This window comes from Aotus nancymaae, unplaced genomic scaffold (genome assembly GCF_030222135.1).
Source record: "Aotus nancymaae isolate 86718 unplaced genomic scaffold, 86718_ANA_hifiasm-v0.15.2.pri h1tg000029l, whole genome shotgun sequence".
Taxonomy (NCBI): Eukaryota; Metazoa; Chordata; class Mammalia; order Primates; family Aotidae; genus Aotus; species Aotus nancymaae.
Window position 1 is genome coordinate 36,643,525 of NW_026988442.1, and position 24,619 is coordinate 36,668,143.

Sequence of the window (24,619 nt, forward strand, 5' to 3'; positions counted from 1 at the left end):
GGTGTGTCCACTCACAGGGGTTTATTTATTCAGCAGTTCTGTGCCTCTTTATTCTGCTTGGAAAGGGCCTCAAAGGCTGCCAGTCCTCCAAGATGGCACCACTGCCTGCTGGAGTCCACGTCTCCTTTTGCCTTTGAAAGCGCACTCCCTGTTCATGGCTTGTGTTTTTCTGGAAACTATTAGAGCTCTCCGCCCAAACCAGATGATAATTACATGTTACTGATCTTGAGTCTTTAAAATTTTTTCTCTCTCTTTTAAAAGAGAGATATTTTTACTGCACATTGTGTTGACAAAACCCAAGTCTCCTTTCTACCAGGCAGCCTGGCTTTTATTTTCAGATTTCTTCTGGGAATTCATGAAGGGGAGGAGGAGGTGGAGAGGTATAGAATGTGAATAATAACATGTCTTTGGTAGGGACAAGGGTCAGAGAACCAGGGGTGGCCGAAGAGGGGAATGGAGATTGCCCAAGGTCACAGAGTCATCCTCCAGGGGCGGAATGAAGACTGAGTAAAGCTGGCGTGTCCAGGAAAGCAGGCTCTCATTGCAGTCCCTGGAGGAGTCTGCCCTGGCCCTGTTCTCTGCTCTTCAAGGCAGAGCTGTTGATGGGGCCTCCAGTTTGTCTGTGTCCATTGGAGTTTAAGAGACCTGGGGCTCTGGTCCTGGCACCCCCCTTTTTAGCTCTGTGCCTTGAGCGAGTCACTGCTCTATCTGAGCCTCAGTTTCTGTCTTTGTAAAGGAGATCATGGTAATACTTACTTCGTGGGGTTTTTGCACAGGTTAAATGTGATCATGTACCTCTAAGTCCTAGTAGAGCACTGGGCACATAGTATGTGCTCAATAAACAGGAGCTAGTCATGTTATCACCATGTGATGCTCAGCTGTCCCTCTCTTTGGTAATAAAGCAATCCTAGTCACTCATCTGATCATTTGCCAAATACTTTCTCATGCCTCCCTTTTATCAGGCCACAAGCTGGGCCCTGCAGGGCATGGGAGAAAGGTCTTTGTCTTTGTCTGCTTCTGCTGCTACAACAGAACATCACAGCCTAGGGAATTTATAAACAACAGGATGTTATGTGGCTCATGGTTCTGGAAACTGAGAAGTCCAAGAGCATGGCAGCAGCCTCTGGCAAGGGCCTTTCTTCTGTGTTATCCCATGGAGAAAGGCAGAAGGGCGTGCAAGCATATGAGACAGAGAGGAAAGGAGCTGAACTCCCAAGTTAATTAAACCACACCAGCAAAAATAGCATCTGTCCATTCATGATGGCAGAGCCCTCTTGACCTAATTGCTTCTTAAAAGTCCCACCTTTATAATACCATCACAATGGCAATTAAATTTCTACATGAGTTTTGCAGGGGACATTCTAACAAGAGCAGTTCCCCTTGCTGATTTCTGCCTCTATTTCCCACTCTGGCTGCAGAAGAGGCCATATTGCCCAGTCCTGGGATGTACAGTGTAGCTCAGACCAAATCCCAGGGACCCTGCTACTCCCAGCAGCACTGTCTGGTAAAGGAGAGCTGGTTGGGGGGTGGGGTGGGCAACAGTGCCTGCTCTCAAGTACAGATAAGGTCAGGGAAGTGGGCAGGGCCAGGCCATGGAGGGTCATGGTAGAAAACTGAGATTTTTACCCAGGAGGTAAGGGAAGGGCCAGGGGAAGATTTTGACCTAAGGCAAGTGGCAAATTTGGAGAGGTGGCCCTTGTTGCTGGGAGAACAGGTGATGGGAGGTGGGCAAGGGGAGACGGAAGGCAGCCACTTCATATTTAACTTTTATTATAATCAAAGGATTTTAAAAAATTATTTGGCTTCCAAAATTATTTGCCTACAAAAAATTCACTCAATTACAATTGGCGACAATTTACCAAGCATTATTCTTGGGAATTCTTGCAAAATGAGGAAGATTTCACCACCTATAAATTCTTTTCAACTATAATGCAGTGTCATGAAATTTTTATGAGAACTAAATGGAACAATTAATGAGCTTGCCATAATGTAGGTTTTCTAGATGTTTAATTAAACATTTATTGATTTTAATTTTACAGTGTTTTTTTTTTTCTTCCATATTTTTTGGCACAAACATTTTCAGAGGCTCTTGAAGTGTCTGTCGGCCTGATGTTCTAAGACTTTCACACCTAGAAGGTAAGATGGGAAAATGGAGGGACACATATCCAAAGGACAGGGTCCCTGGCCTCCCAGAATAGTGGACCGGGCATGAATTGAGGGTGGTGTTGGGTGTTGCCGAGTGTGAGACAGAAGACAGGGCAAGGGGAGATGCTTTTACATGTATGTGTAACTTCTCTTCATTTAAAATGGGTGTCCTCCTTTGAGATTTGACCCAAAGACCTCCCGTAAAAGACTTGGTAACCAAACAGCAACTTACCTTTATTTGGAGCTTACCATGTACTCAATTTCCAGTGCCTTACATTATTTCATTGACTTCTTATAGCAATGCTATATGGTAGGTAACTCAGATTAAATCTGCGTTTTACAGACAAGGAAACTGACGCATGGAGAAATTACTGGGTCAGCTGGCCAAGATCACAGAGCTGGTGAGCACTGGAGAAGGGATTGCTGTCAGACTCTAGAACCCAAGCTCTTAGCAGTTACTAATATTGCTAGGAACAAATCTGTTGTTATAATTTTAAAAAGATAAGAAGCGACGCTTTCTATGCCAGACAACTCTGCCTTGTAGCACGGCTTTTGAGGCCTGCCAGAAAAAATAAGTCTCAATGTCATTGTTTCCTACGGTTTGTTTGAGACTGAAAGTGCCCATGGGAACAGGACACTGTGCTAAGTACTCAGGGGCATAGAAAGCTGACCAGTTAGAAGAAAAGAGTCTAATATTTAAGATTTTTTCCTCGTTATGATTTTTAAAATATTGACTACTTGTTGAAATAATATTTGATATATTGGGTTAAATAAAAATATCATTAAAATAAAAAAATAGAACAAAGTGATGATTTGTGCCCACTGATCTCAAATACACAGCCCCAGACACACACATAGCCTATCTGTGCTTTCTCCTCCCTGACCCCTTCTCCTCCAAGGTTCTATGACTTTCTCACTTTACTGATCACTGCTTTCTAGTTTGTCTGAGGCTGAGCACTCCCAGAAGCACACTCTGAAGGAGAGCTTTGAGTACAAGATTGTCATCTGAGAGGTGGTACCAGGAAATTCTGGGAGGCCAGTGTGGAGGTGAACCCAGGAAGAACAGAGAGCAGTCAAGGATATGCCATCTGCTGATGACTTCTGTGGGCAGCTGGAGCTCAATTCTGCTGGACAATGCTGGGAGAGCACGTGCCTCTGGGGGATCTACTTGTGGGGCGAGGGAGCTGGGGTATTGATCCACCCACTCCCATCATCACTTAGTGAGGTTGCTCCTAGGGGGCGTTAATTCTCTGGCACTCCTGGCCTGCTGCACGGGGGCCAGAGGAACTCCAGGCAGCAAGGCACTGGTGCCTTCAGTTGGAAGCTGGACCTACATGGACAGAAATGCAAAGGGCCAAGTGGATGTGGATGGGGTGCCAACCACACATGGGACAGATTTCTGCAGAAGTTGTTCCTCTTGGCCTCTGAGACCTGGAGTGGTTAAGTAGCATGCTGGGTTGAACAGCTGGGAAGGGGCAGTGGAGAGGATTTGAATTCAGATAGAATGACCACAGAGCTGGAGTCCCTGACCGCAGGATTCGCAGCTTCCTCTGCCTTTGCTGATTCCTGTGAAGGGCAGGCAGGACTCTAACTCCATGAATTTTAAAAATTCATTTTTAAACTCATTCACTCAATAAAGTTAGAAGCTTTTAAAGACAAATTTACTAAGTTTGAACTCAATAAAAGCCTTTTAATAAGTTAAGCGTCATGATCTCAGCCTTCTGCTCACAGAGTTATTAGGCAAGATGGTGAGGGGGAGGGGAGGGGCAGGAGGGGAAGTAGCGGGTGAGGGTGAGAAGGGAAGTTGGGGGAAGTGTGCTGAAACACACAGGCACACACAGACGTATGTTTCTTGTTAAAATTTATTTGCACATTTAAATCGATTTGTTTCAAATTGTTTGATTGTGAAGCTTTTATAATATTTTGTTTTATTTTTAGAAACAGTTCTTTTACTTCAGAACAACTGTACAAAGTGCTAAAGAAAATGCTTTGCTGACTTGGCACGGGTTTGCCGTGTGCTCTGCCTCCTCGCTGGCTCGCACATTCTTCCTCACACTGAACGTTCCGTCTAGGCCTGCGACTGTGACAGGAAGCCAGACACACATGCTGAACTAATTTCAACAAATATCAACTTAAAACCAGCTAGACGTGGTCTGAAATGGACGAGCTGGTTCAGGCACAGTTGCCCTTCCCCAGCTTCGTGCAAAGGAAGCCGCATTGTCTACACAATGCAAGAGTGTTGCCATAGCTAGAAAAATTTTCCTTCATGATTAATCTATTTACTTGTCCAGTGTGGTGAAATCTGGTCTTTCTAGCTGCCCAGCACCCAACCCCTTCTTCTGGTAAAAATCACCTCCATTTTCCTTTGAAAACCTCCCTTTCTCAATCCATGTGAAGCTGACTCCGCCTCCAAGGTTCAGGGCAGGGCATGGGACTCAAGCCTGGCCAATCAGAGCATTCCATTCTTGTGGCTGCAGTGACTGGTCTAGGCCTGGGCATGTGACCTAAGCCAAGCCAATGAGCTTCAGTTCTGAGACTTTTGCCGGAAGGACTAGGGACTAATTTCTTCTGAGTTGATTTAGAAGTGTAAGGAAATGAGCCTGGAGAAAACAACGCCAGGCAGGGAGAATTGAAGCAGAAATCAGTAGCGATAACAGCAGTTTGATGGTGGAGACAAACTCCTCCTTGACACCACTGTGAGCATGTCTAGATCCGGTAACGTGTGATCTAACCCAGCTCTAGACTGTGGCTTTTCAATTATATGCGCTAACAATGTCCTTTTCTGTTAGAAGGTCCCACTTAGGTTTGGGTCACTTACTATAGAAAGATTTAACTGATACATAAACTTACTTTAATTTTGTTTTAACAGAGAGAAAACCAAAATGTTGAATCAGCTGGTTCAAGATCATTGGGTGAAGGCCTAAGGATGGAAAACATTTTTGAGAGAGTGCAGTCAGTCCAGAGAATCCCTCTGTCCCAAACTTGCCATGTGGTCTCTGCTTGTTTACTCTCAGTGGTGGGCCACTCACTATGTGTGTGTACCAGTGCTAATAATAAGAGTTTCTTTCTTTTATCCTAGAGATAATATTACATTGTTCAAAGACATATGCATGAGATTTCCAACAAGGCAGTCTTGTTTTGCAGATGAAACCTCACCTCAGAAAGAATAGATGGTTGCCGGTGGGAATGTTTATCTGTCATAAGCTTAAAGGTGTCAAACTCTCAGTTAACCTTTCCTAGATCTGGACAAAGTGGGCCACAGAGAGAGCCTGTTCACACCTGCTGTTTACTTCCCTTTATTTCCTCTGCAGGTGCAGTTCTCCCCTACAAAAGACATCTTTGCAGGGCTAGTCTTAGGCTTGCAGGCCCCCTGATTAGCCATCTAGAAATATGTGAAAGAAATATATTTTTGGGGTGAAATATTTTTGGTTTCTTTTAATAAGAGGCATGTATAGGAAACCCAATCTAGCAACAAAGAACACACACCCTTCTCGAGGGCAAATGAAAAATTAAGAGACCAGACATGGCAATGGTTTCTTTAACATGACACTGCAATTTTAAAAGGAAGTAAAGGAAAAAAAAAAAACAGATAAATTGGACTTCATGAAAATGAAAAACATTTGTACTTTTAAAGAACATTATCAAAAAGGTGAAAAAGCAACGTAAAGAATGGGAGAAAAATTCTGCAAACCACACATCGGATAAAGATACACTACCTAGAGTGTGTAAATAAGTATTACAACTTAACACTGAAAAGACAAATTGCCCACGTACAACATGGGAAAGCCTTGAATAGACGTTTCTCCAAAGAAGATGTACAAATGATAAATAAACACACAAAAGGATTCAGAACAACATTCATCATTAGGGAAATGCAAATCAAAACCTCAGTGAGACACTCTGTACCCACTAAAGTGGCCACTAAAAAAGGAAAAGGACAATACCAAGTGCTGGTGAGGACGTGGAGAAACTGCAACCTTTATACATTGCCAGTGGGATATAAAATGGTGCAGCCACTGAGGAAGACAGTTTGTCTCTTTCTCCAGGAGTTAAACATAAAACTACTACATGACCCAGCAATTAATTCCACTCCCAGCTCCATATCCAAGAGGAATGAAAACGTATGTCCACACAAAAACTTGCACATGAATGTTCACAGAGGTATAATTTGTAGCAGCCAAAAAGTAGAAACTACCCAAATGTCAGTTAACTGATGGATAAACAAAATATGGTATATCCATACAATGAAATATTATTCAATAACGACACAAAGGAATGAAGGACCGATTCACGCTACAACATGGATGAGTCTTGAAAATATGCCGAGTGAGTGAAGCCGAACACAAAAGACCACGTATCGTGTGGCATCACTTAGATGAACTGTCCAGACAGGCAAAGCTTTGGAGACAGAAAATAGATCAGGGGTTTCCAGGGGATGGCAAAGAGGGAAATGAGGGAACAACTACTAACGAGAATAGGATTTCACTTTAGAGGGATGAAATGTTCCGGAATTAGATAATGATAATGGTTGCACAATTTTGTGAATATGCTAAAAGAACTCTCAGTTTTACATTTCACAAGGGTAAATTTTATGGTACGTGAATTGTGTCTCAATTTTTTAAATTAAAATAAAAAGGAAAGATGTCCAGTCACTGTGGCTCATGCTTGTAATTCCAGCACTTTAGGAGGCCAAGGAAGGAGGACCACTTGAGGTCAGGAGTTCGACTATCCTGGACAACATAGTGAGACCCTGTCTCTACTAAAATAAAAAATAGCCAGGTGTGGTGGTGCATGCCTGTAGTCCCAGCTACTTGGGAGGTGGAGGTGGGAAGATCGCTTGTGCCCAGGAGTTGAGGCTGCAGTGAGCTATGACTGCATCACTGCACTCCAGCCTGGGAAACCTGGTAATTGTCTGCACCCAGCTTCATAACTGTGGTCATCTGAAATACTGTGACAAACAACCTAAGTCTTTGATGAGATTGTTGAAAAACCACAGTGGATTACCACGGCCTATGCAGACCCTGTCTCAAAAAAGAAATGTTACAGGAGAACATCTATTTTCAGCTCTGACATGCGAACAACTTAGCAGTCATCACTCTTACCCCTTACAACAAGAAAAATCTGAACACACTGAAAATCAACAACTTTTCTTTGACCCCTTAGAGAACTGAGGTCAGAGGGCAAGCAGCCATCCTAAAATATGCAGAGATGACTGAATCCAGTGAGTCACAGCTGATATCTGTTTACCTAGGGAAGAATCCTTTGGAATATATTGGTAGAAAGACTTGACTGGTAATTTTGGTGAATTGTTGGAGGATTAGTTTGTACTAGCATAAAAGTTACTCCTGGCAGCTACAGTCTTAGGGAACCCCCACATTTTCATGGGTTTTACCTTTAGGAATCCCTCCAAGTTCTTAAAGAAGTGAGAAAGAGCCCCACCTGGGCTGGCAATGGGAGGGAAAGAGTAGCCATTGCAATTCACCCAGAGTGTCCTCCAGAAAAACGTCCTGCTCTTTAGGGAAAAAGACTCCACCGGAGCCCTCAGCCTTCCTGTCTTACATAAGTGGAGGAGAGAAAAAGTTAAGCATTTGTGAAGGCATGGCCCAGGGACAGCAGCACACTAAGTAACGCAGATTTGATCATAAGGTTATAAAATATTTATCTTCCCCATACTATACCACCATACCAATAGGGCTTCAGGGAAATGGGGGATTTCACCTGGAAGACACAGGCTGTCTTTGAGGAAGAACACTTGGGAAAGCCCTATGTGAACAGGGATAATGAAAACAAGGACACTAGAGGAATTTGAAGTCTCTGGCAATACAGCTATGGAAAACATCTTGGAAGTTCACAGAACATCAAGCAGGATAATCACCAAAACATCTACCTCGACATAGCATATTCAAAGTGACAAAAAACAAAGATAAACATGAAATAATGAAAGAAGCCAGAAAGGAAAAAAGTCCAGTCTTACCTATAAAAGAACAAGAAAAATAATTATATCAGACTTCTTTTCAGAACCCATTCAAGCAAAAAAAAAAAAAACAAAAAACAAAAAAACAAAAACAAAAAAACGAATGGGCCAAAATAGTTAAAGTGTTAAAAGAAAACAACGGCCAACCTAGAATCAACCTAGAATCTATGTTCAGTTAAAATCAAAATTAGAAGAAAAATAAATACATTTCTATGTAAACAAAAACTGGAAGAATTATTGCCAATAGACCTGCTTTGCAAGAAATATAAAAAGTTCTTCAGAGAAAAGAAAAATGATGTAGGTCAGAAACTCAGATTTACATAAAAAATGGAAAGGCAACCAATAAAGTATAAGTGGAGATAAAATTAAATATTTTATGTTTCTTATTCTGATGATTTAATAGGTAATTGCTCAAAATGACAATAGAAACAATATATTCATTGATAGTAACTTATGGAAAAGTAAAAGGAATTACAGAACTGTTGTAACAAACAGGAGGGAGGAATTGAAACTGTGTGTTATGGACTGAATGTTTATGTTTTCCTAAAATTCTTATGTTGAATTGCTAATTCATAATGTGATAATATTTAAAGATGAGACCTTTGGGAGGTAATTAAGAGTTAGACTAGGTCACGAGGGTGGGACTCTCATAATGGGATTAATGGCCTTATAAAAAGAGGAAGATCTCTTTTTCTCTCTTTCTCACTCCTCTCTCTCTCTCTCTCCCTTCATCCCTCCATCACTCCCTACCTCCCCACACACATGCACTGAGAAAAATCCATGTGAGGCCACAGCAAGAAGGCAAGTATTTGCAACCCCAAGAGAAAGCCCTCACCAGAAACCCAATCAGCTGGCATTTTAATCTTAAACTTCCTAACTTCCAGAGCTGTGAGAAAATAAAAAATAAACTTCTGTTGCTTAAGCCAGCGAGTCTATGGTATTTTGTTATGGCAGTCTGAGCAATCTAAGACACATTGCTACAAAATACATGCACTCTCCATGGAGCAGTCCATTTTTAGAAATTGGACTGAGAATAATTATAAATGTATACTGAAAACTCTAGAGCATCCACTACATTTTTTTAAAATGAAATATTGATTTGTTAAGAGAGGAGGGAAAAGTGGAATCATATATAATGCTCCACTAAAGCCAGAGACATCAGAAAAAGGGGAAGATAAAAAATGAAATAAGGAATAAGTACAACCAGGAGAAACAGCTACAAACATGGCAGATATTAGTCCAAATAGATCAATAATCACTTTAAATGCGAACGGGCTAAATATACCAGTTAAACGAGTGCCAGAATAGATTTTTTTCTTTTTTCGTCATGTCCATTATCAAATTAGTGGTATTGCACAGAACACATTTTTTAAAACAATATCCTTTTCTATATTGTCTACAGAAACCCACTCTAAATAAAATACTCGAACAGGTTAAGAGTAAATGAATAGACAGAGATGTACTAAACTAAAACAAATCAAAAGAAAGCTGGAGTAGCTATGCTAATTTCACAAAGGCAGACTTCAAAACACGGAAAGTTATCAAGAATAAAGAGGGATGTTACATAAAAATAATAAAAGGGGTAGTTTTCCAAGAAGACACAACAATCCTAAACATGTATGAACCCAACACAGAACATAAAAATATTCAGGACAAAAACTGATAGAAATGAAATAAGAAATAGAAAAACCTACTCTTACAGTTGGAATCTTCAACATCTCTCTTTAGTAATTGATAGCTCAAGAAGGCAGAAAATCGGTAGGAATAGAATTGATCTGAAGAGCAGTGTTAATCAACATGAAAATGGACATTTATAGAATACTCCATCTGACAGCAAATTACAACATTCTTCTCAAGCTTACATAAAACATTCACCAAAATGGACCAACTTCTGGGCCATAAAACACATTTTAACACATTTAAAATAATATAGGAATCATACATAGTATGTTCTCAGACCACAATGGATTTAAACTAAACATCGATAACAGAAAGACAGTTGGAAAATCCCCAAGTGTCTGGATGTAAACAACGTAGATTCGGATCATAATTCCAAAAGACACAATCCTGAATGTCATAATCCCAGATGTCAAAATCCCCAAAGATAAAAATCTCTGAAGTCTGAATCTCTAACATCTCAAATCCTGAAAATCACAATCACAGTATAGTTGCATCATGTCAGGGAGAATTATTACCTTATTATTGTCTTTATTTAAAAATTTAAGTAGGGTTTAAGGAGATGTGTGTATGGGAGCCAAATTGACAAGGGGTGAACGTTGGGATTTAGTTTTGGGTGTCGATTTGAAATAGTAGATTTACTAGAAACCAAGTAAAGCGTGATTTTGGGTGTTGCTGTTTGATTGCCATCATTGTTTCTGCCAAATGAGGGGTCTGTATATAAGTGCCTATGAAATGGGCTTTTGCATGCGCAAAACAACACAGAACCGTGGCACAGAAGACAGGAAAATATAATCGGGAGTTACCAACCATGGTGACACACATTTATACATTCCCCAGTTTGTCTGCTCATGGCTGGTGCACACATGTGACTGTCTTTAGTATACCTGCCTGCAAAAATATGAGTGTTAGTATTGCCTATTTTATTGTGTAAAGTGGCCTCTGAAGTGTTCTACTTTTATGTTTCTTAAATAATTTCCTCTTTGAAAATTTCTTCTTTGCATTGTCTTTTAAAGAAATTTTAAATTCTTTTTTAGAGTTTTATTTTTAAAATTTTGATCTTTTGGAATCATAAATTTTGGGATTTTAGACTTTAGGGATTTTTATCTTTCAGGATTTCAACATTCAGGACTGTGTCTTTTGGGATTATGATTGACTCTCAAACAATACATTCCTAAGTAACCAGTGAGTCAAAGAAGAAATGACAAGGAAAGTTAGAAAATACTTTGAGATAAATGAAAACATGAAACATACCAAAACTTATGGGATGCAGCTAAAGCAGCACTTAGAGGAAACTTTTAGCACTAAAATGTACAGATGGCAAAGAAGAAAGATCTCAAATGACAACGCAAGGCAACACCTGAAGAAACTAGAAAAGGGAGAGCGATTTAAGCCTAAAGCAAATAGGTGAAATAAAATAGTAGAAGTTACAGCAGAAATCAGCGAAAATAAAAACTGTAAAACAACTTTTAAAACAGGTCGGGCGTGGTGGCTCACACCCGTAATCCCAGCACTTTGGGAGGCCAAGGCGGGCGGATCACCTGAGGTCAGGAGTTTGAGACCAGCCTGGCCAACATGGTAAAACCCTGTGTCTACTAAAAGCACAAAAATTAGCCAGGTGTGGTGGTGGGCACCTGTAATCCCAGCTACTTGGGAGGTTGAGGCAGGAGAATTGCTTGAACTCAGGAGGTGGAGGTTGCAGTGAGTCAGAATTGCACCATTGCACTCCAGCCTGGGCAACTAGAACAAGACTCCATCTCAAAAAAAATCAACAAAACCAAAAAATATCAACAAAGCTAATAAACTGCTAGCTAGGCTAACCAAGGAAAACGAGAGAAGATATAAACTAGCAATCTCCAAAATAAAAAAGGAGTCATCATTACTTATTCCATGGACTTTGAAAGGATAATAAAAAATACCAAAAATTGCCAGGCAAAGTGGCTCGCACCTGTAATTTCAGGACTTTGAGATCACTTGAAACCAGGAGTTTGAGACCAGCCTGGTCAATATAATGAAACCCCTTCTCTACTAAAAACACAAAAATTTGCCAGCTGTGGTGGTGCACGCCTGTAGTCCCAGCTATGAGGGAGGCTGAGGTACAAGAATTGCTTGAACCCGGGAAGCAGAGGTTGCAGTGAGCTGAGATTGTGCCACTTTACTCCAGCCTGGGAGTCAGAACAAGACTCTGTCATAAACGAATGAACAAACAAACCCCAAAACAAATTCTAAATCTAAGAACTTGGTGACTTAGGTGAAACAGACCAATTCTTTGAAAGATACAAACTGCAAAAAAATTCACACAAGAATAAATAATCTGAATATCTATATCAACAAATTAATTTATATTAATAACCTTCCAGTAAAGAAAGCATCAGGCTCAGATGGTTTTCTTTGGTGAACTTTACCAAACATTTAAGGAAGAAATGATACGAATTTTCTACAATCTCTTCTAGAAAAATAGAAACAGAGGAAACATTATGTAAATTATTCTACGAGGGTAGCATTACGCTGTTACCAAAAGTGTGTAAAAACTTCACAAGAAATAAAAACTATGGAACAACATCTTTTTTGAGCATAGGGCAAAAAATCCTTACCTAAATAATGGCAAATTGAATCCAACCATGTACAAAAAGAATTATTATACACCATGACCCAGTGGTATGCAAGACTGGTGTAACACTCAGAAAACCTAACATCATCCACACCAACAGGCTAAAGAGGAAAAATCATACAATCATATCAGTCATGCAGAAAAAGCGTTCGACAAAATCCATGATCCATTCTTGATAAAAGATAGTAGGACTGAAGTTATACTAGAAGGACTGTGTGTCCCCAGATGTGTGTGTAGACATCCTAACTCCTAAGGTGATGGGTGGGGGAAGATGGGCGCAGGAGGAAAGGACTTTTGTGATTGGGATTAGTGCCCTTATAAAAAAAGACTTCAGACAGATCTCACTCTTTCCACCATATGAGTTCTCAGCAAAATGACAGCTGTCTATGCACCAGGAAGCCCTCACCAGACACTGAATCTACTGTGGCTTTGAACTTGGGCTTTCCAGCCTCCAGAACTGTGAGAAATAACATTTCTGTTGTTTAAAAGCCATACAGTCTATGGTATTAATGTCATAGCAGCCCAAGTCAACAGAGACAAGAGGAGAACTGCTTCAGCTTAACAAAGAGAGCAGCTATACAAAGAACTTAACATTATACTTAATGGTGAGAAACTGGATAACTTCCCTGCTAAAATTAGGAACAAGGCAGGGATAGCCGCCTCACTGGTTCTACTCAACACTGTTCAACATTGTACTGAAAGGCCTAGGTAACCACCTAGGACAATGAAACAATAAAAGGAAATAAAATGTATAAAGATGCAGAAGAAATACATAAAACTGCTTTTGTTCATAGATGATATTATTATCTATATAAAAAATCGTAAAGAATCAACAACAACAGCAACAAAAACCATGTGCAACTAATAAGTAATCATAACAATGTCTTAGGGCATAAGATTAATACAAAACTCAATTACTTTCCTATATACCAGCAACGAACAATTAAAATATGAAGTTAAAAAAAAAATCACTCAAAACAGCACCAACCAAATATGAAACACTTAGGTGTAAATCTATATAAGATCTATATGTCTAAAACTACAAAACCATAATAAAAGAAATAAAAGACCTAAATAAATGGATAGTCTGTGCTCACGAATTGGAACATTCAATATTATTAATATGTCAATTTTTCCCAACCCAATTTATAGATTCAATACAATCCCAATAAAATCCCAGCAAACTATTTTGTATATATAGACAATCTGATTCAGAATTTTATATTGAAAGGCAACATATCTAGAATAGTCAAGACAATAATGAAGAAAAAGAAAACAGTTGGAGGGCTCACACTAACTTATCTGAAGACTTACTATAAAGCTATATTAGTCAAGATAGCATGGTACTGGCAAAAAAGTAGACAAACTGTTTAGTGGAACAGAATAGAGGCCCAGAAAGACACCTACACAAATACAGTCAACTGATCTTTGAGGAAGGAGAAAAGGCAATTCAATGTAGAGAGGAAAGTCCTTTTAACAGTTGGTACTTTTAACAATTTTAACAATTGGTACAATTGGATATCATGTGCAATCAACCTAGACACCAAGCTTAGGTTTTCCCAAAATTCACTCAAAATGGATCCTAGACCTAAAACACAAGACTCATAAGATTTTGAGACAGAAACACGGAAGAAAATCTAGGTGACCTTTGGCTTGGTGACGATCTATCAGATATAATACCAAAAGCATGATCCATGAAAGGAAAATGGATAATTATTGATAAATTGGACTTTATTAGAATGTAAAACTTCTGATCTGTGAAAGACAGTGTTAAGAGAATAAAAGGACAAGCCACAGACTGGAAGAAAATATTTGCAAAACACACATCAGATAAAGGACTTGTATCAAAAATGTACAAAGAACTTGTGAAACTCAACAGTAAGGAAACAAACAACCCAGTTTAAAAATGAGCAAAAGATCTGAACAGACATCTCAACACAGAAGATATACAGATGGCAAATAAGCATATGAAAAGATGCTCAAAATCATTTGCCACTAAGGAATTTCAAATTAAAACAGGGTTATCATCACACATCTATTAAAATACGTAAAATAAAAAGAAAACCTGACAATACCAATGCTGGCAAAAATTTGGAGCAACAGGCACTCTCACTCTTGCTGGTGAGAATGCAAAATGGTACAGCTACTTTGGAAGACAGTTTGGTAGCTTCTTACAAGGCTAAACATAGTCTTACTTTGTAATCCAGCAATTGTGGTACTAGGTATTTACCCAGAGGATTTGAAACTTTTGACCCCAAAAAGCCTGCATGTGAACATTTTAGCAGCTCTGTTCGTAATTGCAAACGAGTGTTTATGAAACAACAGAAATGCTCTTCAACAGGTGAATGGATAAACAGAACATGGTATATTCATACAATAGAATAATACCAGCAATGAAAGGCAGTGAGCTATCAAGGCACAAAAAGACATGCATGAATCATAAATGAATATTGCTAAGTGAAAAAAGCTAGTCTGAAAATGTTGCCTATTGTGTGATTCAATTACATGACATTCCGTAAGAGGCAACATCGTAGTGATAGTACAAAGATCAAGGGTTGCCAGGGGACTGGGGGGGGTGGTAAAGGGGAGAGGAGATTAATTAGGTGAAGGATGGGAGATTTTTAGGCCAGTGAAACTATTCTGTAATAATGAGGTAGGAGTAGGAGGCAGGACTTGATTCCAGAGGTGGGGCTCAGACACTGGACCAAACTGAGGACTAACTAAAACAGGGACGGGGTGGAAGCAGCTTTCCATGAGACACACCCACCAGTGTGCCATGTCAGTTTACCATCACCATGGCAACACCTGGGCGTCACTGCCCCTTACCATGGCAATGACCTAACAACCCAAAAGTTACCACCCTTTTCCTAGAGATTTCTGTGTAAAGCACCCCTTAGTGTACATGTAACTAAAAGTAGGTATAAGTTTGATTGCAGAACTGCCCTCAGCTGCTGCTCTCAGAACACTGCCTACAGGGTGGCCCTGCTCTGCAGGAGCAGTCATGAGGCTGTAATGCTTTTAGAGTTTTGACACTGCTGCGTCAACAAAGCTGTTTTCATCTACCTTACCATCTGCTCACCTTTGAATTCTTTCCTGGGTGAAGCCAAGAACCCTCACAGGCTAAGCCCCGCTTTGGGGTTTGCCTGCCCTACATCAATGATACTGTAATCCCAGCTCTTCCAAGCTGGCAACACAGGCCGGCTGACTCTCTGCTTTGGTTTCCATGTCTGAAGAATGGGGTGTTGTGAGAATGGAAACAGTTGAGGGGTACAGGCCTGGTTCTTCCTGGGAGCACCTGTTTATCCACCATGGACAACGGATGTGAGTCTGGCATCGCAATGTCTTGGGGGAGGAGTCGTGAACACCACAGGCAGTGTAGTGACTGCATCAGCAGAGCTGGCACAGAGAAGCTGGGGGCATCCTGGAAGGCTTCCTGGAGAAGGTGCCATCTGAACTGGATCTGGGTCTGAATGATGTCAGGGCAATGCACGGTTTGAGAGCAGGAATCCCAGGCAGAAAGGGCAGCAGTGATCACAGCTGCGGGGAGAAAATGGGGTGTGCGTGGGAGAGAAAACAGGGTGCATGTTGCTGGAGCATCTGGGAGATGCCAGAGAGAATGGGTAGGCTCTACAGGGCCTTGTAGGCCTCGAGGGCATCTGGGCTTCCTCGGGAGGCCAAAGGGGCCACAGAGGATTCTAAGCCTCTCCAGATTTGTGGCTCCCCCAGGAGGGAGGAAGGAAGACAGGAGGCAGTGGTGGGCATCTCGGTGGCATGAGAGCCTGGTCCAGACCACACAGTGGGGACGTGAGGAGGGACGGGTGTGAACTAGCTAGGGGTGCTCTCTGCCCTGCAGCAGGTGGGTGCCATGGAGGGGAGGGAGAAGAATCCAGGAGGAGCAGTGGGTAGGTGACAGGAGGTTCTGGTCAGGCAGACAATGGCTGCCACTGAGAGCAAGCTCAGGAAATTTCCTGTTGCTTCCGATGGATTCCAGACGTTTCTTAGGAGGTGCCCACTGCTAGGCCTGGTGTTCTATGACAGACACACAAGTGGCCAGACCAGGCGACTTGCTGGTTTTCAGGTAACTTCCGGTCAGGACGAGCAAAGGAGCAAAGGTTGGACATGCAGGGAGGCTCGCATACCCACGAAGAGGCCCCGCGGCCATCCCCAGGGCTGCCTTGTTGACATCAGACCTGTGAAGGGGAAGTGGGGGGCTCTGCCTGCCACCTGCAGCCAGTGCCAGCCCACAGGCACCGAGGCGAGGAAGCGTCTGTCTGGTCAACCCTGTGTGCCTGTCAGTGGCGCCTTCCACACTGGGTGCACAGTGCTCACTCATCAGTCAGATGGACCTAAAGGTGCCCAGGCCCAGGTCCCTTCTTGTTACACTCTGCGGTACCTGCATAGTGCTCTGCAGCCACAGGAAGTGATGTCTGTGATCCTGCTGGGGCCACTTGTCAGACACACTCATCGCCCTTCCGGGCTGGTGTGCTGGAGAGTGGGGCCCACCCCGCCTTGCAGGGGCACTTTGTCATATTTGTCACATTGAGCAGCAGCTGTGCTAAGTCCCCTCCCAGCCTTGGCTCATGCAGCTGCCTGGTTCACCCTCTTTCCTCCTTTTCCGGTATGGAAGGTGATCTCTTGATCTCTAAGCTCAAGGCCCAGCCTTTTATAAACTACCCGCTTCCTCCAAAAATCCCACTCTCCTGCCCCTCACCTTACTGTGCTGTGGTTCTCGTTCGTGAGTCTGTCTCTAAAACCAGAAGGCGAGACCTCGAAGGTCAGCGATTGCATCTGAACGCTGGCATCTCCCAGCAGCTGTCTCAGTCTGGCACCCAGTTGTGATAAAAACACACAGTGGACGGAATGAAAGATGAGACCTTCCAGGTGACAAACTGCTGCCTTCAGGGAAGTACTTAGCATCGAGCTTGACACTTCATAGCTGCTTAGTAAGTGTGGGCTGCTCTGCTTTCGACGATTATTCTGGAGTTGGTTTGAGCTGTGCCCAAGGACTGGGTTAGGAGGTCTCCTTCTTGAATAGAACCCAAGGCTCCTCTCTCTGGCTGGGAAAGGCCCTCTATTCTGTCCTGATGAGCTGGGGGAGAGAGTTCTGTCTCCAGGCCCTGCCCAGGACCCACAAACTCAGCCGAAGTTTCAAGGGATTAATTGTAATATGAAAGCCCCAATTAGATGTCCATGTTAGTATTAAGAGTGGCTAATCCTTGCCGGTGCCAGGCACCCTGCTGGGATGACGTTACAGGCATTATCTCATCAGAGACACCAAGTACCAGCATCTCATGGTGCCCACATCAAGCCCATGCTAAGGACCCAGTGGCTGAGGGTCTGTGGGGGAACAGCCCCTAGCAGGAGCAGCTGGGTCACCATGTTTGGTCCCCTGCTCTCACCACTGAGGAATAACAAGCTCTTTTGGTTTCTCCCCAATTCTTCATAATCTCTGAAGTTTTTCTCCACTAGAAAGGGCCCCGGGAAGGCAGCAGGTGCTGAGTTCTGTCCTCATCACGTGGGCTGCAGTCTTGGGCAGCATTTCTCAAAGTAGTGAGATGTTTCTAGGGCCCTGAAGTCCAGACACTCGGGAAGCCCTGGGGCTGAGATCAAACAGCCCCCATTCCTGGTGGTGGTGGTGGGGTCTTTGCATCTTTATATTGGCTGATTAAAAATAATATTAATCAGATGTTAAAAATGGCTCAGTTGACCCTGAACAATATGGGTTTGAACTGTGCAGGTCCACTTATGTGCAAATCCACTTATGCGTAGATTTTTTCAATAAATAGATTGGAATTTTTTTTTTTTTGGAGATTTGCCACAACTGGAAAAAACTCACAGGTGAACAGGCAGCCTAGAAATACTTTTAAATGTTAAAAAGGTGTGTGATGAAGGCATGAAGTGCATACAGACACTAGTCTATTCGTGTCATGATCGACTGTTTATTAGCTGGTAAGGCTCCCAGTTAACAGTAGTGCTATTAGTAGTTAAGTTTTGGAGGAGGCAAAAATAACGCATAAGGCTGGCACAGTGGCTCCTGCTTGTAATCCCTGCTCTTTGGGGATACTGATGATCCTGGGAGGTTGAGCCTGCAGTGAGCTATGGTCAATACCACTGCACTCCAGCCTAGGTGACAAGGTGAGATCCCCATCTCTAAAACAAAAAAAATTTTTTAAAGCAACGCATGGATTTTTGACAGCAAGGGAGTTTACTGTGCCTTGAACCCTTTGTTGTTCAGGGTCAACTGCAGAGAAATAAATGAGACCATTTCTGTCGTGGGTGCTGCAGGTGCCCCAGGCCCCGGTGGAACCCTTTAGGGGGTCTGTGCAGCCCTCCCCTACCTCCATGAGCATCGATACTGACTGGCTTCTGGAGGACCATCCTGCAGCATCTGAGACTCACCCCTCCACTCTTGTGCACCAAGAGCCAGAGGGCTCTGGGACTCCACCTTTCCAGGGTCCAGGGATCCCCCAGTTCCCCTTGGGATCAAGTTGAGGCTGAACTTTGTCCACAGGGTCTCCCTTGCTCAGCTTCTCCCCCTCCTGGGTCCTCTCCCCTGATCCCTTAGCTGTCTCCCTGGGAGCTCATCCTTAATACGTCCTTAATCCCTTGCACACAAGGCCACGTCTCAGGGTGTGCTTCTGGAAGAACCCTACCAAAGACAGCTTTCCCTTGCAGACCTTATCAGAGCTTTCACCATGCTATGGTGAATAATGATTTCCTGAGAGGAGGAAAGGTATGCAGTGTTTTGCAAAATCATTTAACCACAATGACCATCCTTTTATTAGAACCTTCCTGGGCTGGGGTTTTCAGGGGGCTCCCTGAATGCTGCCTGAACTAATGAAACAGAAAGTTGAACGAGTTGTTTAAGGTTACCCAGCAGCTCCAAGGGATCGCTTCCCCGCCGCTGAATGCATCCGGGGTTGTAGAGAGGGGTGGGAAGTGAAAAGAGCTCCATTTGGCCAAAGAAGGGAAAAAGCCTCGTTCCAAAGAATTGTAAAATTTATTGTATAAGTATTGCAGCTTTTCAGAATGTCATCATTGCCACTAATGATTACTGATACACAACAAGCAGTTTCTTCAGGCCTGCGGATTGGCATCCAGATACAGAGTCTTACGCAGCAGGGACGTGGGTGCGCTCCCCGAGCGCCACGGAGAGCTTACATAAGTTTAACTTGAACAGAGCTTGGGAAATGGGGCTGCGAAGGAGAGCAGTTCCCACGCCAAGAACGCAACGTGAAAGCATCGGAATCAGCACAACAGTCACGGCATCAGGCAGGCAGGGGAGGACGGGCTGTGTCCTCTGCGCTCTATAGTACAGCAAGATTTCAAGCACTTTCCAGAAACAACAACAACAACATTTTCTTGCCTTGTCACGGGGCTGTTTTATGGTTCTGGAAGCTTCGTGTTGCACATAGAAAAACAATTTCTCTGAAACGTACAATTCACAGGGATGACCGATGAGGACAGGGAATGAATTGGCTCTCCTCCAGCCCTGATTTTTGCTACATGTGGGGTCCCTTTTCATTCTTTGCAAAAACACTGGGCTTTTTGAGAACACGGATGGTTCTTAGCACAATTCATGAAATCTGTCTGTGTAGACTCGGGCTTTGCAGGGGAGATCATTTTCCTCCTCTGGAGGAAAGGTGGTGATTGACAAGCAGGGAGAGTGACAAGGCTGGAGAAAGCCACGCTCAGGCTTCTCTGAACCCGGGATGGAGCGGCAGACCCCTGAAACCAAGCCAGTCCCTCTCCAACCAGCCACTTCCGAGAACCCCATCTAACTTCCCACTGGAAAAGAGGGCCTCCTCAGGGGCAGTCCAAGAGTTTTCAAAGATAACGTGTCAAGTAACATCTAGAGGAAAGGGGGCACCCCCAGCAGAGAAGCTGAGAGCTTAGCTCTGGTCATTTCCAGAGAAAACCTGCTGGCTGTCTTGGGATATGCCCTGCCTTTGAGGCAACTGCCCCATGCACTTCTGCCATTCACTGAGCATGGAGCTGGGGACGCTGGACTTCAGCACTGGGTTGTCATGAGAGACACGCTCTGTCCTCAAGCCAGCTGAGGTCAGCAACCGCTCTCCTCCCTTTTCTCATGCAAAGCCAATCCCACAAATCCAGACCGTACCATCAAGCAACAAGACCCAAACAGTTTGGCTCAAGAGGACATGGGGACTGCCTCAGCCTGGCTTTGGGCTGACGCCATGCACACAAACACGGTCCACTTCTAGGTTTTCAGCCTAGGCGGGAGTTGTGCACAGACCCTGGCAAAAAAGGTTGGAGGAGCAGGAGGGGTCACCTCACCAAGCTGGGCACCTCCCCAGTGGAGAGAGGGTGAGGACACGAGAGGATGATGGGGTGTCTGAAAAGCAGCAGGAGCCCTTAGTGGACCCTGGGAGAAGAGGCCAGTCCCAGGTGAGTGAGGCACTGTCCAGGAACATCCCCACCCAGTGACAGGAGTGTCACTGCTTCCTCAGTAAGGCACTAGAGACGCGTCACATAAAGGAAAGATACGTTTCAACCATCTTCACAAGCGTGTCCTTGTACCTCTCAGGACAACCTCTATTGATTTCTCTAAGGACCTTTTCAAAGAATCCTCTTCAAGAGCGAAACAAATTTTAGGCTGATGACTCCACTGAGAGGCAGGTTCTGCCGTTGCCAACGAACGAGAACTTTCTATTAGGCTGGTGGCACACAGAGCCCACGTCTGTCCGCTGCCAGCTCTTAAAGCACACGCGTGCACATGCATGGAGCTCAAGTGGCCAGAACTTCCAAACCGTGCTCAGATGTCTGTTCTGGAAGTTATAAAAAAGTTGCTCACAAACAATATCGCCTCTTATATCTTTCTTTTATGTTAGTCTACTAGTCAGCATTCTGCCCAAAATGGAACGTCGCTCCCATGGCGAGGGGGTGGCAGCTGGGAGTCTGCTCTTCCAGCTGGGTGCCCTCCCATTCCCACCCCCTCCAGGAGGAAACGTGGCGAGCTCCAGCCACTGGCCACAGTGGGTCCCAAGGGCCCACCCCTCATGCCCTTCCCCGGTCACCTCTATTTACACTCGCGTGTCCCTTCCTGCTCTTCACCTGCACATCACCAGCAGGTCCCGCCAACCCCACATCTATTTGGTGAAAACCTGGAGAAAAAGAACGGAGTCCAATAGAGATGTAAATGAAAACACAGATCAACAGACACACCAGGAGAGAAGCACTGTTTCCACGGGGAAGGGGAGGGAAAGGTGGGAACAGAGAAGGCGGAGAATACCGCACCCGAAGCTCGGGTTGGTGTTGGCCCGACCGCTTCACTAGTTATAACCCTTTCGCCTGTCCTGGCAGAAACCTGGGCTTGTCATCTTTTCATGTTGGGTTGTCTGCTTTTTGGCCTCTCAAGTAAGAATTGATCCGTGAAGGGGAACAGACAGGATGAGGTCAGACTGCGAATACCCTGGGCCTTCCTAGGTGCCGGTGCGGCAGAGAGCGCACCTGCCTTCACCGGAGAACCCTGAGCCAGCTGAGCCACCACCAAAGCGCCCTGCGCAGGTAAGCCATCGGGCCCTCTGGCGCGTCCCCGGCAGCGCGTGCGCCAGCCGCTGTGGCTTGCGAGGAGGGGCACCTTGCTCCTCCCCCATGGGGACCTTCACGGTTGAAAAAAAGAAGAGGAAAACCTGATTCCTTCGGTAGCAGTTTATTTTCATTTTTGGGAAAGGCAAAACCGCCACCTGGAACTTGGTGTCTCCGTGGTTAACCTTCCTATTTTGTTTGTGATTTACAGGCTGTTCTGGCCCAGAGGTGGGGCAATGTGTCTCCTTCAGTGGGAATGTATAACGTGGTGATAACCTGTCACTAGGCAGAAGCAGCCACTCTCCAGGGACGGCGGCCCCTCGGGAAAGCCGGCCGCTTCCGGCCGAGGCCTCTCTGCAGATTCCGTGGGGCTCACGCACTGCCGTCAGGCAACTCTGAAATTCTGACATTTCTCCCTTAAAGTCTCAACAGACACAAGAGAAGTTTCCATCAAGCAAGCACTGACATATTTATATTAAAAAATAGTGCAAAATCTCAACATTTATATAAATAACTCTAAACCCCTGCTTTGTAATTTTTTTTCTTTACAAGGTAATACACACTTTCTGACTTGGCACTCAAAAATTGCCATTTTTTTCCTCTTCTAGTTCAGAAAACAACTTTTTTTTAATAGGCCTCTTCTAATACAAAAATACTCCTGCCCTCGCACATACAGTTTCTCTTATCTTATATATATTTATATATATAATATTGCAGATCTTTAAACAAAGGTTTTGTGCAAATATGTCTTTAAAGTTAAGTGAAATTATCATAAACAAAAGAAAATAAGCATTCACGCACGCAGCTCAACTAGGAACAAGAAAGACTACTGTAGAAATGTTTTTTCTCTTCTGCCTTCAAGACACAGCTCAACAAAGAAACGTGGTTTTTTTTTTTGTGGTTTTTTTGTTTTTTGTGTTTTTGCAAGCTCTCCTAGCTTGTGCATTCAGACCAGACATCACATGTAAATATTTATACACAGGGAGGTGGGCGGGGAGGCCACACGATGCTTTTCTGCGCCCCGCCTTCCTCTCACTCCTCTTCTAAGAAGTGCGGCGTGTTCTGACTTCCCACCTGCGCAGCCCCAGCCCGGCCCCCCTGGGGACCCTAGAGCGGGTGTCCTTTCTGTTTATCCTTCTCTTTGCTCCAGATGGCTGCGCTCTCTAGAGGTGCGATGTGTGTGTGGTGGAGCCGGGTCCCCTCCAGCAAGGAGGGCGGCCCACTGCTCTGCTGGTGCTGGAAGGAGGAGCCTGGGTAGTGGCCGATGACCTCGCTGTAGGTGGGCGGTGGCCCCTCCATGCGCCCGCCACTGCTGTAGCACGTGGCGCTGATGCCCGAGTTACTGCTGGGGGGGCAGGGGCCGCCTAGCCTGGCACTATCCATCAGGTCACTGTCGAAGATGGTTCTGTTTGGGGGTGCACGCACCGACTCGCGGTTCAGTTCCAGCTGCTGCTCGGGGTCCCGGAGCTGGAGGGTGCAGGGGCCCTGGTAGGGCGGGGGCTCCTCCCCATCTGACAGCGAGATGGTGGGGGGCAGGTCGATCTCGTGCTGCAGGTAAGGGTAGGTGGGCTGGAAGCGGTGGAAGCGGTCCCGCTGGGTGAAGGGCGGCACGGCCAGGCGGTCGGTGGGCCGAGGCGGGGCATACACCTGCGGCTGAAGGAGGCAGAGCAGGAGTGAGGGAGGGTGGCTGTCTCAGGTCGGCCCGAGAGGCAGATCCTGAGACTGGAGTTCTGCTGCATAGGACGTGGCTCTCTGGGGAGAGGGAGAGGGCGGCAGGGGTGGCAGGGGCAGAAGCCAGGAGCCTGATCCCGCAGGAGTCCTGGCATGTGGGCAGCACTGCAGAGCTGCATCACCCTCCTCGAAATAGGGGCAGCGTCCATGCTCCCGTGCTGCAGGGAGTGTGGGCTGCTCCCTCAGGGGCAGAGAGCAGATGATCTCAGGCCAGGAGGATCCCAGCAGCAAGGACACTCAGAGAAGGGCAGAGGGGTGAGCTTCTGGCAGCCAGCACTCCTCCATCCGCAGCAGGAGCAGCCCGGGTGGGGGTGTTGGAGGGGAGGTGGAGGGAGGTCTCACCTCTGTGATTCCGTTGCCTGACACTGTGCTCTCCGAGGGCCACAGGCATCCTTCCTGCACAGGAAGAAACATACAAGCAGGGTCAGTGGGGTGGGCAGGAGGGACAGCAAAGGCTCAACCCAACTTCGACGCTCAGGCCTTTACCCTGGAATTAGCTCTTGAACCCACGCACCTCTCTGCGTCTGCACCAGCTTCCCTAGCCTGGCCCTGGAGGCTTTTTGAGGACATGACCACAACCGCCTCCTCACTGATCCCTAAGGCGCCCACTGCTGTCTCCAGAAAATCCAGCCTGACACTTTCCAAAACATACGCCAACTCCTGGGGTCCCCTTCTCAAAGCCTACCGCAGCTTCCCGTGGGCCTTCATGGCTTCTCACGAGGATGAGCGTGGCCTCAGCCCCTCGCCCCTGGCCCTACTCCCCCCAGCCTGGGCCCCCTGCTGGCTGTGTGACCCTCAGCAAGTTACTTAACTTCAATGCTGTGGTTTCCGTACGTGGAAACATGGGCAATTATAGCACTTGCCTCACGAGTTGCTTGAGCACATGCTGAAGTTGAACGTAAAACCCACCCGGAGCCCGTGGGGCACTCAGG

The 24,619-nt window shown here is 44.9% G+C and overlaps 1 protein-coding gene and 1 long non-coding RNA gene across 3 annotated transcripts in view; one reads left to right on the forward strand and one right to left on the reverse strand.

Annotated features, from left to right (window-relative positions):
* The first annotated feature begins 1,725 nt into the window (after positions 1–1,725).
* Positions 1,726–3,847, forward strand: LOC105727554 (uncharacterized). The gene is made up of 2 exons (XR_001109803.2): positions 1,726–2,546; positions 3,085–3,847. It is a non-coding gene; the product is annotated as an uncharacterized LOC105727554 (long non-coding RNA).
* A 15,541-nt stretch (positions 3,848–19,388) lies between these two features.
* Positions 19,389–24,619, reverse strand: part of PMEPA1 (prostate transmembrane protein, androgen induced 1) — a 63,763-nt gene continuing 58,532 nt past the window's right edge. For both annotated transcript variants that reach the window (XM_021669104.2, XM_064382545.1), the window contains exons 3-4: positions 24,030–24,083; positions 19,389–23,609 (exon numbers count right to left, since the gene is read on the reverse strand). In XM_021669104.2, the coding sequence (XP_021524779.2) occupies positions 23,064–23,609; positions 24,030–24,083 (600 nt within the window). In that variant the 3' untranslated portion in view covers positions 19,389–23,063. The remainder of the gene's footprint in view (positions 23,610–24,029; positions 24,084–24,619) is intronic.